Below are 12,220 nucleotides of genomic sequence, written 5' to 3'. Positions count from 1 at the left end.
TCTCTGTACCATGGTCTCCACAGCCAGTCTGGTACTACAGGCCTCACTAGATCCTGATGTCTCCCGATTCTCTGAAAGACCACAGAAGAAAACACATACAGAAGACATGACAATGGTCAAAGTTGCACCAGATACTCTATGCCTTCGGAATACTGTATTCCGATCTCTCCTGTTACTGAAAAACCTGGAAGCTTTTATGTTCTAGAAGGTGGCCATAAGATCCATGATTGGACGCCCCCAACATACTACTGTGCTGTTCTCTAAACAGAAATATTTGGGGTGGCAAAGGGGGGAGGGGAGGGCAAGCCAAGATCAAAATGACATTTCTGCATATCATACCTTTCTTCCCCTCAATTTAAATTAGCAGTATTTATTTATTTGTTACATTTGTATCCCACCTTTTCCCACTTAGTAGTAGGCTCAAAGTGGCTTACATAGTTCTGGAGAGGTGGTTACAGACTCCGGTGTGAACACATACAGTGTTTGGGTACTGTTACAGTAACAAATATCAGTAAATAGGTTGGGGTTGTTCATCACAATCAAAATGCTAGGCAGGGATCATGTGTCGGGTTGAGTACTGTCCGTTTCCTGATTAAATTGCCATATTACATTATTCAGTATTTATGTCAGATCTGTGGGGTATGCCTTCTTGAAAAGGTGAGTCTTTAGGTTTTTTCGGAATTCAAGATGATTGTTCGTGGATTTCAGGTGTTTTGGTAGTGTATTCCAGAGCTGTGTGCATATGTAGGAGAAACTTGATGCGTATGTTGATTTATACTTCAGGTTTTTACAACTTGGGAAGTGAAGAGAAGTACGTTCTAGCTGATTCAATTGTGTTTCTAATTGGTAAGTCGATTAGTTCAGTCATATAGCTCGGAGATAGACCATGCATTATTCTGTGAACAAAGGTACAAATCATGAAAGTGATACGTTCCTTAATTGGCAGCCAGTGTAGTTTTTCACGGAGGAGTTTTGCACTTTCAAATTTAGATTTTCCATAGATAAGCCTGGCTGCTGTATTCTGAGCAGTCTGTAGTTTCCTTAGGATTTGTCCTTTACAACCTGCATATATTCCACTGCAATAATCGACATGTGTTTGAATCATGTTGTGAAACATTTCCTTCGGGAAGAATTGTTTTACTCGTTTGAGTTTCCACATTGTGTGGAACATTTTCTTTGTAATGGCAGTGGCTTGGTTCTTTAGCGTTAGGTTGCTGTCAATAATAATGCCAAGGATTTTCAGGTTATTTGAGATTGGAAGAGTGTGTTCCGGGGTGTGTATGGCTGTGGGGTGGTTTGTGAAATGTTGGGATGAAAGAATGAGGCAGTGTGTTTTTTCTTTGTTTTGTTTTAGTTTGAATGTCATTGCCCAGGAATCCATTATGCTTAGGCTGTTTTTTTATCACACTAGTGATTTCTAAAGGGTTCGATTTGAAAGGTATGTATATTGTGACATCATCCATTGGGGGGGGGGGGGGGGTTGCAGTCTTATCTAAAGGAGGCATAAGGTTTGCCTAGGGTGCCTAAGACCCTTGCTCTGACCCTAGGTCTTTTTCTACTGTCAAGTGAAGTGGCAGTAACCTAGTGGTTAGAGTACTGAGCAGGTGTACTAGACAGGGATGCCTTTTGTCTCCTCTCCTGTTTGCCTTAGTTTATTTATTGGGATTTTTTAACTGCCTTTATGAAGAGATTCACCCAGACGGTGTACAGAAGGTACAATTTAACATAAAACTTACAATTTTCTACTGATTACTTTAATTAATCAATGCTTTATCAATTGTTTCAAGAGCTGGCTAGTACTACAATTGCCAGTGAACACGCTGTCCCTTTAAAAATCCCATAATGGGTGTTCCTATTTAAACACCTTGACTTGGCATGTTACATTACAGCGCCATTTTGAAATGTAGAATCTACAAATGAAAGTAAGTGAACCAGCAGATAGCTGTTGGATTTTAACATTTAGCTACGTTTAAGCTTATAAATTACTCCACTGTTCAAGGAGTCTTCTATACGTTTTTCTTTTTGCTGCACTCAAAATCTCAAAGAATTTTTGAGTCCAGCAGTTCTTCTCAATTGCTCGCCTGCTCCCTCTCTGAGTATTGATCAAGTTGGCCATTTTAAATGCAATGCCTGTGCTATGTGTGATGTTATGCTCAAGACCAAAGAATTTCTCAATCCAGTGGACCATAAGATTTACCATCATCGAGTTAACACTTCCTGCAATTCTGATTATGTTGTCTACTGTTTGCTCTTTCCTTGCGATTTAGTTTATGTCGGTCAAACTTCACACAAATTATCAACATGGTTGACCGAACATAAGAGTTCTGTTTGCACCAATAAGCCCGGTCTCCCTTTAGTTTCTCATTGTGTTCAACAGTCATGCTTTTCAAGATTTGAGATGTCTTGTCCTGCAATATGTACCCCCCTTTTCCGGAGGAGGTGATTGTCAAAGAGCTTTACTTCAGTCAGAACAGAGATGGATCTTTAAATTGCAGTCGTTTCAACCAAAGGGGCTAAATTCACGTCTGCACTGGTGCCATTTTTTCTAAGACTTGACTTTTTTATTCATGTTGCCCATTTGATTGGCTACACCACTGACAGCGTCTGATGTCCCTTTTTTGTTAAATAGCAGCCATTTTGGAAATTGTTGTGGATGTGCAGGTTTCTATGACCTTTTGCATGTAATACTGTACATTAATGTGGATCTTGCTTGGTTGTTGTATGATGAAACTGTTCTTATTATTTACTTATGTCTTTCAGATTCTTTTTTTGTCTTCTGGGACCCTGAAGCAGTTTTTACGAAATGCTGGCCAACTTGGCCTGGAGGCATGTCTGCATCTTGAAATTTCCACCAGATGCGCTTTGGGTGCTTCATTCTTGCCATGAGATAAGTGATTTTTCTTTGAGAACTGACATTATGCATAGTCTGTATTTTGATTGAAGTCACTCTCTTGTTGGGGAGGTTTTTCCGATGATGAAATAAGGTCTTTTTTTGACTGATATAGCTCTGTATAACATTGTTTCAAGCTACTTTGAGGCTTTTCCTTTCCTGTTTTCTTTATAAGTTTGCTATATTAGTTTCACTTTTATTTGCCATAACAATAATAGGGCACGGACCAATTGTCAATCATGATGGTACCCTTGAAATGAAGGTCACCTCTGATAGAAAATCATATGTAAGATGTATCTGCATTCAGGTCTATGTGAGTGTTCAGAAGGTGGCTGCACTATGGGTCTGAAAACCTCCAAAGAACAATGCACAAGATTAGCATGGACTGGTGATTATCTTGGGCAACTGGACTTTTGAAACCACTGTGCCAGGAGGTTCAGGATGGTTCCATTGATGATTCTCTACTCAAATGCACAGAACTAACTGATTTTTGCACAAGGCAGACACTTTTCTGGTCTTTTTTTTTTTTAGCTTCATAGTAGATGCTAAAGCAATTTAGTTAATCTATATGGGTTTCAGGAAAACATGCAAACACAATGTTTGCATTCTCTCACATAAGACATTATACACATCCAGTGTGTGTCAAAGTTCTGAACTCTTCTGCCATACTATGAAGAGGGTCTAAATCATGACTTTGGCAACATTAATCTTTTTTTTTTTCTTTTTAAGAGAGAATAAAGGTAAGTTTGACAAAGATCATCATCAAAAAAAAAAAGAGAGAAGAAGGAATTCTTGAAAAAAATTGAAGAAAATTATCCAAAAAGCTTTGTTTAATGTCTGTTTGGCTGAATGAAAAAAATAAATAAATAAAGCATTAAGGAGAGTGCGGCACATGGGAAGGGCCATGCATGCTCAGATCTTTACACTAAGTTATAAGCTGTTCTGCCCAATGACGTGCCTTCTCAATCCTGCTTGTCTGCGGAAAAATAGTACACCAGTATATGTACACCATGTATATTTAAGTTCCTAGCTTAGAGAGCTGACCTAGAGGCACTGGCCTGTACCAATTTACTTTTTTTACGTACACAAACACTGCAGAACCATGGTGAATATCATCAAATCAAAGCAGCATTTTAGCATGTTTTAACATGGTTGGTTGTTGACCTTTACTTTCACATATTTAGGGAAACTAACATATTAATCACACTACTTTATTTAATATACCCCATCAAAAGTCAATTAGGCTGAAAAGCAATCCCTATGGCATGTGCTCCATTGAAAAGTCATTTGTGTTGCTGAAAAAACCTACTCTAAACCTAGCCTACAGTGGGACAGCTATCCAAGAAAACGGATATGGAGCTTGCTGTACAGATAAGCCGCTTTAACAGTCTTCAAATTACTTTGTTGCTGGATCTGCTCCTCAGAACATACCTTATACACAGACATAGTATAGTACCACCTCACCTTTATTGTTCTTGGCCAGTAACTCCGCATGTTCCCAGATATTGTAAGCATGTAGAAAATACGATGTGATGTTGACGTACGAAGAAGCTATATGGTGGATCATCTGGGGGATACTGACTGATGAGTTGCTGTTGCTGCCGCCACTGCTGCTGCTGCTGACATTCGAGCTTGGCTGAGAACCTCCAGAGCTGGCAGGAGACGGCATAGGAGAGAGAGGGGAAGGTGTTCCTGTGCTTCTAAACAAGAGAGTTTAGTTCAGTTTATTTTATTATTTATATCCTGCACTGAAATCACTTATATGGAATAGAGGTGCCTATACATAAACAAACTACACCTTCAGGACCAAGGAAAACAAGGGAAGAACTTCAGGAGTGTTCCAGTTGTCAGGCAGGATTTCTGCGTTAAGTGAAAGGAGAAGTGGATAGAAAAGTTCCAGGTAAACTAGTTTCTTTTATTCAACTAGACAAAAGGGGAAAATGCCCTTGTAAGTCAAGGCTAATGACTAGTGAAACTGACCAGGAACATAATACATACACAGAATAGGTGAGGATTAGGTGCTAGGGATGTGCATTCATTAACGCATTTGATTCATTAGCATTTCCATTAGTGTGCATTATAATAAACAAACTGTGCATGCAAAAATCAATTGAATTAAATATTGTTAACAGCTTTATATTTACATAAAAAGTTTGAAACAAACTGTAAAACTGTCTGACATCAGGGGAAAAGTCCAAAAAATGAACCAAAAATAAAATTGTTTTCTGTGCACATTCCTATTAGGTACTTTACAAATTAAGAATGGTGATTTGAAATGAGATCTGCAATAAGACTTTGATGCTTTTAAATGCATTATTCACAGAGGAAGTCAGGTAGTGCATGTAAAGATGAATGAATGAATGTAAAGATGAATTGCAAGGTCACCAAATTCTACATATGCCTTGCCACATTCATCCTTGCAAACCAATGAAAGGGGTGAAAGTTAGAAAAAAAAAAAAGAGACAAGACAGGCCAATGTAGAAAGCTGCACTGTAGAGATGTGCACCCATGACTGACAATGCAGCTTCTACTGCAAAATTTAAAAAAAATTACCGTGGCAAATGCAGTAATAATAAGTATGCAAGTAATCCACAGCTCATAGTGAAATGGCCTTCCTATCAGTGTGAGAGTGGTAAGAGCAGAACCCGAGAAAATTACTGCCACATCTGAGGTAGTGTAGAAGAGTTAGCCTGCACTCTGCACTGGGGCAGAGAAGCCTATAAGCAGGGCCCAGATTCATCTCCCCCATCTGCCCCCCTCCCCAAGATGACCATTGATCATTTGATCACCCACTCCCTGATCTGATCACATCCCAAAGATCTACTGATCTCCCCCCAAAAACATCCTCAGTATTCTAGCAGACCCACCTTCCCAACCCCCAACCCCCTTGGTTCAAACATTTAAAAAATTTCCCTAGTATCTTCTGGCAACCCTGACCCCCAAATAAATATCCCTGGTTTCTAGCAGCCCCCTCCTCTGGGCCTCCTGGTCCTCCCGCAACATATCTTCAAGAAGAAGGAATACTGCTCACTCGCACCTGCCTTCACACCGCACTGTTAGAAAATGGTGGCGACTGACCTTGCACACAGTGCATCCTGGGATGCACTGAATGGAGTCAGTCAAAAGAGAGGAAAAGTCACAAAAAACCTTTCCCACAAGATGAGCCATTAAGAAATCTCAAAACTAAGAATCCGATTCTCTAGCCAAGTGGGTGATTTGATTGTGTGATGCTATAACCATGTAAAAAAAAACATAACTGAAAAGTAGGTTTTAATATATGCCTTGCTACCATTTTCTAGTGTTCTGAAACAAGATCTGCTGGAACAGAATAGTCAAATGTCTTATTACCTTGCAACACACGGAGAAGGTGCTTGTGCTGCTCTGGAAGAATTCTGTGGCAGAAAGATACAACATATGTTACACTAGTTTAGACATCACTGTTTTAGCATCACCTGCATTTTTCACTACAGTAAATTAAAAAGCTATCTATATGTATATTTTATACACACACAAAATAGCTTACCTTGAAGTGTTCACTGAGGGAGCGGGAATGCTTTATTGCCGTATCTTTTTTGTGACGAAACATTGCCATGTACAGCACAGCCTGGCAGCGCATGCTAGGAATGAGAACACAGAGTTATCTGCACAACCAAGCCTGAGAGAAGATTTCTTTCCACACCCCATGTAAACCTACAGAATAGGTGAGGGTCTCAAGACGCATACATGGCCCCTTCCACCCTGAGGCCTGCCATCCAGCACACATCAGACTACATTCCTAGTGGAGTTTAACTTAAGTACAGCTTACTAGATTTACAAGTGTGCTAGCGTGTCATTTACTGCAGGTCCAATTTTAATGTTTAACATTTTTATTGATGACCAAGAACCAAACATAATATTTACAACAGTAACAAATATAATTGCCTGTCATCAACACTGTTTACAATTTTCATCTCCACCCCATCCCACCCACCCAGTAAATGGCAGAACGGTAACAGAGAAAGCATATATAAAGAGCTCCCCCCCCCCCCCTCAACCCCCATTCCTTCCTCTCCCAAATCCCCACCAGGTCAGTTTTATGTCTTTCAAGAATTAAAGACTTTTACATTTTGATATCCTCTTTGAGTCTACCGCACTTCTTTAGTTGTGCTGGTCAAACTTCCATGAGTAGATCCACACTCTCCCACCGACTACGATAAACATGAAGACAGTCTGTGTCTTGTACCCCCTTCCACACCGCTATATGGAAGCTCATCCTCCATAGCACCAGTACTGTCCAAGGAAGAAAAATATTCTCAGCCTCCCTTTGTCTCCAAGGACCCTAGACCCACACAGGGCTTACTCACATAGTATTCAAAATCATACTACATCCCCTGGGAGACAATGTTTGCAGATATGGGCCTCAAATTTGTAAATATCAGTTTTTGCATTTAGGTGAGTCCCTAGCATCTTGAGCCTCCAGTACCGCCAGGAGATGAATTTGATTTCTACAGTGCCAAAAGTTAGGTGGTTCATGAGAGGCCCAGTACTACAGGATATTTTTTTGCGCATCCAAGCAGAACTTTCTTAGAAGTAAACTCGCCTGTCCGGAGAAACCTATAAAAACCCCAGTCTATCCAGGAGTACCTGATCAATAGAACCAATGTCCCCTCTACCCAGCACAGAAGAGGAGTAGTCCACCAGGTCATTCCAAAAGCTCTGCACCAAAGGACACCTCCAAAGAGCACGTATATAAGAACTACCTTCGGAGGTGCACTTCATGCAGAGAGGCAAAAGTGCTCCTCCCACATGATACAACTGCGTTTGGGCACAATATCATCTGCAAATGCTGCTAATTTAAACTGGTGGGGACCCAATCTCACTCCCTGGACATCTGGTGAATTCTGTATATCTCTAAGAAGAGGATCCAGATTTAAAATAAATAATAGGGGGGGCAAGGGGCACCCCTGCCTTCTGCCCCTCAAAATTGGAAGGCAGTCAGGCTCCAACACATTGACCAGGAGCTTTGCACAAGGTGAGGCCTTCACTGCTGACACAATCTACCTGTGAACCCATACGCCTGAAAGGTTGCAAAAAAAAAAAAAAAAAATTCCCAATTCACGCATTCAAAGGCCTTTTCAGCATCAAAGCTGATCAATAAGGAGGGAATATCCTGGTTACTGCGGTGTTCCAGGGAGACCAAAATCCTCTGGAGATTTTTAGCTATCGTGCGTCCCTTTACAAAGCCCACCTGGGAACCATGGATCAGATGCAGCAGAACGCACGCCAGCCTGTTTGCTAGAACTTTAGCAAGAATTTTGAGCTCCGAATTCAAAAGAAATATTGGTCTATATGAGCCGGGGAGTTGTGGGTCTCTTCCCGGTTTCAGGAGTAATAAAACCTGTGCTGTATTTAACTCAGTTGGAATTGCCTCAGCATCTACCATAGCATTAAAGACATTTACCAGGGAAGGCACCACCTCTTCACTCAATAGCTTATAAAACTCCATTCTAAAACCATCCTTCCCAGGGACCTTCAAAGAGGGGCTCTGCTGAACCACCGTTAGGACTTCATCACAATGAATAGGGGAGTTCAATTTTTCCAGACCTGTAGCCTTTAAGGAGGGCAAAACTTGATTTGCTAAGTATAGGTGACTAGGCAGCCCCTCTTCAGGTGAAGCGGCATAAAGTTGTCGATAGCAACGCTGAAAAACCTGGCATATCTCCGCATCAGAATGGACCGTTTCCCCCATCTCCGATTGTAGTAACAGGATCTCTTTAACTGTTCCTCCCTCGTCCTTCATCCCACCTGTCCAATCCCCCCTCCCACCAAACCCCTTCCTCCCAACCCCTTCCCAAGTGCCCCCAGAACTTCCAATGTGCCCTGTAGTAAGGGTAGTCACTAAAGACTCCTACCCCACTCAAAACCAAATGTCAAAGATATTACCTTAATCCCCAGGCCTCCTCTACTAGCTAGCCCATTACAGCCTATCATCACATTGGTTAAGCAAAGCAAAAAAAAAAAAAAAGCGGTGGGAACAAGAAGAGGGGAGACGTTTTGTGAAGTCATTTCCAGCACATCAACCAGCCGGACTGGAAAAAAAAAATCTCCAGCAGATCAAGCCGCAAGAAAACAACCTCATGTCCTCAAAGCTGCTAGTCCAATTCCATAGTAAGTTCCTCCAGAACATGGCAGAGATGTGAAGTCAGTTCCAACGAACCAAACCACTGGAACCGAAAGACATATCCAGTTGACCAAACTTCAAGAAAGGGCCTCAGTTCCTCATGTCTGCCGATCTGGTTCCACGGCAGGATCCCCCAAAGACTTGGCGCCAAGATTGAGGCTGTTTAGAAAAAGCTATGCACTGTCCAGAGAGTCAAAAAAAACGGTGTGCAGTTTAGGTGTTGCACCCACAAACGTGCCAGATACAGCAGAGCAAAGCAAATGTGGTGGTCAAACAGCTTAGAACCGATAGACCGAAAACTATGCCTTTTCATGGCCACATTCACTGAGTAGTCCTGAAAGCATAATATTTTCTTCCCATTGTGAGTGCTTTTCCCTTATGCATCGCTTGCAGAATGGCCGTTTTATGAGCAAAGTTAAGCAGCTTAGCAGTTACCACTATGGGCCGGCCATTTGCCAGCTTCTGGGACCCCAATCTGTGAGCTCCCTCCACCCTCAGGGGGCCATGATGTGCGAGGAGTTCTAATTCTCTGGGTAGCCATGCTTCCAGGAAGCCAATTAGTTCCCCATCGTTAACAGATGCCAGGAAGCCTACGAAATCTTAAATTGCTTCTCTGGGAGCGATTTTCCAAATCTTCCAATTTATCATGGCATTCCTCCAGAGCTTTCTTCAGCCGGTCGTGGGAGTCCTCCAGTGTTTTAGTGCAGTCCTCCAGCTCCCCAGTATGATGTTGATAGCTGGCAAATTCACACCCCAGTTACTCCAGTGTCCCATGGACTTTCCCCAACTTCTCCTCTAGTGGTTGAAAACACTTGTCCAGCATTGCCTCCATAACTGTAGCCACCTCTGCAGCCACTTCTGAGACCCATGGCTGCGAGGCACCACCATTTTGTCTTCAGGCACCCTCATGTGTGGCATGTCTCGGCGAGCAGTCTTAGTCCCCATAACAGAGCGACAATCACGGAGGAACCAGGGACATGGGATACCCGAAGGTAACAATTTGAAGGTGAAAAGGGATATGATATCTGAGAAACGGCAGGGTTTAATAAGCAGGACGTCAGGACAGACAAGTTCAGAGTCCTCTCTCCAACATGGTGTCACGTGACTCTGCAGGTCCCATTTTAATGCAATGGGACCTATTGATTAGCAACATGCATAAAGAAACAAGTAATAATTCTGCAAAATAAAGCCACCCAGAACTACTGTTTAACCTCTCACTTAAATGCAAAGTTCAGAAATGACAAAGTGACTGAAATGAACCACTTCACAGAGATTTCTAGCAAATTTATATAACTCACTTTTATTCCCAAATGGATTTGTAAATTATTTCTGCCTTTACTGAATAAAAGTGGCTACGCTTTCAACACGCTGTATGCAAAATATAAAACCATTGGGTATTTCAGAGTCTATGTGAGATTGAAAATTTAAACCCCCTCCCCCAGCACAGAAAACAACTCACCATAAAACTGCAAATATTTTTTCTGCTGTAGATGCTGATGAATCAGTGAAGTTTTTCAACTTCATAGCAAACCTGTAAGCATAGAACAGCCACAACTGCAATGTCAGCAAATTAACCATGTAAAAAAAAAAAAAAAAAATCTTATTTCATGAGAAAATGTCAGATCTGTTCTCTAAACCAATATTGCATTCAAACTTTGTTGCAATGGCCAGGTAGGGCACTAACACATCTACACATTCACTTATCAAGAATGAAGGTCACCATGTTAGTCCACTTTTAAAGGTAATAAATAGAAATAAAACATAGAAAAGAAGATGATACCTTTTTTTACTGGACTAAATACATTTTTTGATTAGCTTTCGAAGGTAACCCATCTTTTCTGATCTGAAGAAGAGTTCAGATCAGAAAAGATGGGTTACCTTTGAAAGCTGATCAAAAATGTATTACGTTAGTCCAATAAAGATCATATCATCGCCTTATTTTCTTTTCTATGTTTTGTTTTACTTCTATTTATTACCTAAGAATCAAGGGAAAACTTTAGGTGGGAAGGGGACATTTGAACAAATAAGACCTACAAATCTCTGGGGCAGAAATTACAGTTAAGTTCTGAGGCATGAGCTGAGATTAAGAACCCATACAACATGGGAGATAGAGGGAATTAATATCCTACAACCTAAAGCCATTGAGAGACACAATGTTATGACCACTGCACAAGGAGGAAGATTAAACCTCCTTGAGTATTGCGTTCAGTTCTGGTCACTGTAGCTCAAAAAAGATATAGCAGAATTAGATAAGGTTCAAAGAAGAGAGACCAAACTGATAAAGGGGATGAGAGATGGATGAGGGAAGATATGACTGAGGTCTACAAAATGCTGAGTGGTGTAGAATGAGTAGAAGTAAATTGATTTTTTACTCATTCCAAAAATACAAAGACTAGGGGACACTCGAGGTTACATTAAAATACTTTAAAAACAAATAAGAGGAAATATTTTTTTCATTCAATGAAAAGTTAAGCTCTTTAACTCTTTGCCAGAGGATGTAGTAACAGTGGTTAGCGTATCTGGGTTTAAAAAAGGTTTGGACAAATCCCTGGAGGAAAAGTCCATAGTCTGCTACTGAGACAGACATGGGGAAGCCACTGCTTGCCCTGAGATTTGTAATATGGAATGTTGCTGCTAATTGGGTTTCTGCCAGGTACTTCTGACCTGGCTTGGCCACTGTTAGGAAAACAGGACAATGGGCTAGATGGACCATTGGTCTGACCCAGTATGGCTACTCTTATGTTCTGCGTATAGATAGATAGATCACACACATATACACACACAGGGCTATGGTGGGAAAAAATCGATACTGAAAAAGCACTATTCTATAAACTGTGCTTAAAGTTAGATACAGTTTATAGAATAGCAGTTACACCCAGGGATCGCACATAAATTTAGACACCATTTGTACCAATGAAAACATGGTGCAAATGCCCGCACCTGAATTTATACACTGAGCCCCCAAATTCTAGAATTCTGCATGTAGCTCAAAACCATGCCCCCGATTCACCCCGAAACGCCCATGACCCTCCCATTTCCATGTCACCTTTTTTTACCACACGTAAAATGTAGGAACTAATTAAATATAATTAGTGCCAATAACTGCTTGTTAAAAAGCCAATTATTGCTACTAATTAGCCCATTATGTAATTAAATGGCATGGGCACAAA

At 41.1% G+C, this 12,220-nt stretch overlaps 1 protein-coding gene across 3 annotated transcripts in view; it reads right to left on the bottom strand.

The window, feature by feature from the left end:
* The window catches only part of AFF1 (AF4/FMR2 family member 1), a 430,143-nt gene that overhangs the window by 16,397 nt on the left and 401,526 nt on the right, over positions 1-12,220 (bottom strand). For 2 of the 3 annotated variants that reach the window (XM_030190611.1, XM_030190613.1), the window contains exons 17-20: positions 10,510-10,581; positions 6,414-6,507; positions 6,239-6,282; positions 4,355-4,590 (exon numbers count right to left, since the gene is read on the bottom strand). In XM_030190611.1, the coding sequence (XP_030046471.1) occupies positions 4,355-4,590; positions 6,239-6,282; positions 6,414-6,507; positions 10,510-10,581 (446 nt within the window). The remainder of the gene's footprint in view (positions 1-4,354; positions 4,591-6,238; positions 6,283-6,413; positions 6,508-10,509; positions 10,582-12,220) is intronic. The other variant, XM_030190612.1, reaches the window with a different exon arrangement.

The sequence above is a fragment of the Microcaecilia unicolor genome, chromosome 2, assembly GCF_901765095.1.
Source record: "Microcaecilia unicolor chromosome 2, aMicUni1.1, whole genome shotgun sequence".
Classification (NCBI taxonomy): Eukaryota; Metazoa; Chordata; class Amphibia; order Gymnophiona; family Siphonopidae; genus Microcaecilia; species Microcaecilia unicolor.
This window is presented reverse-complemented; position numbering and strand designations above follow the sequence as displayed.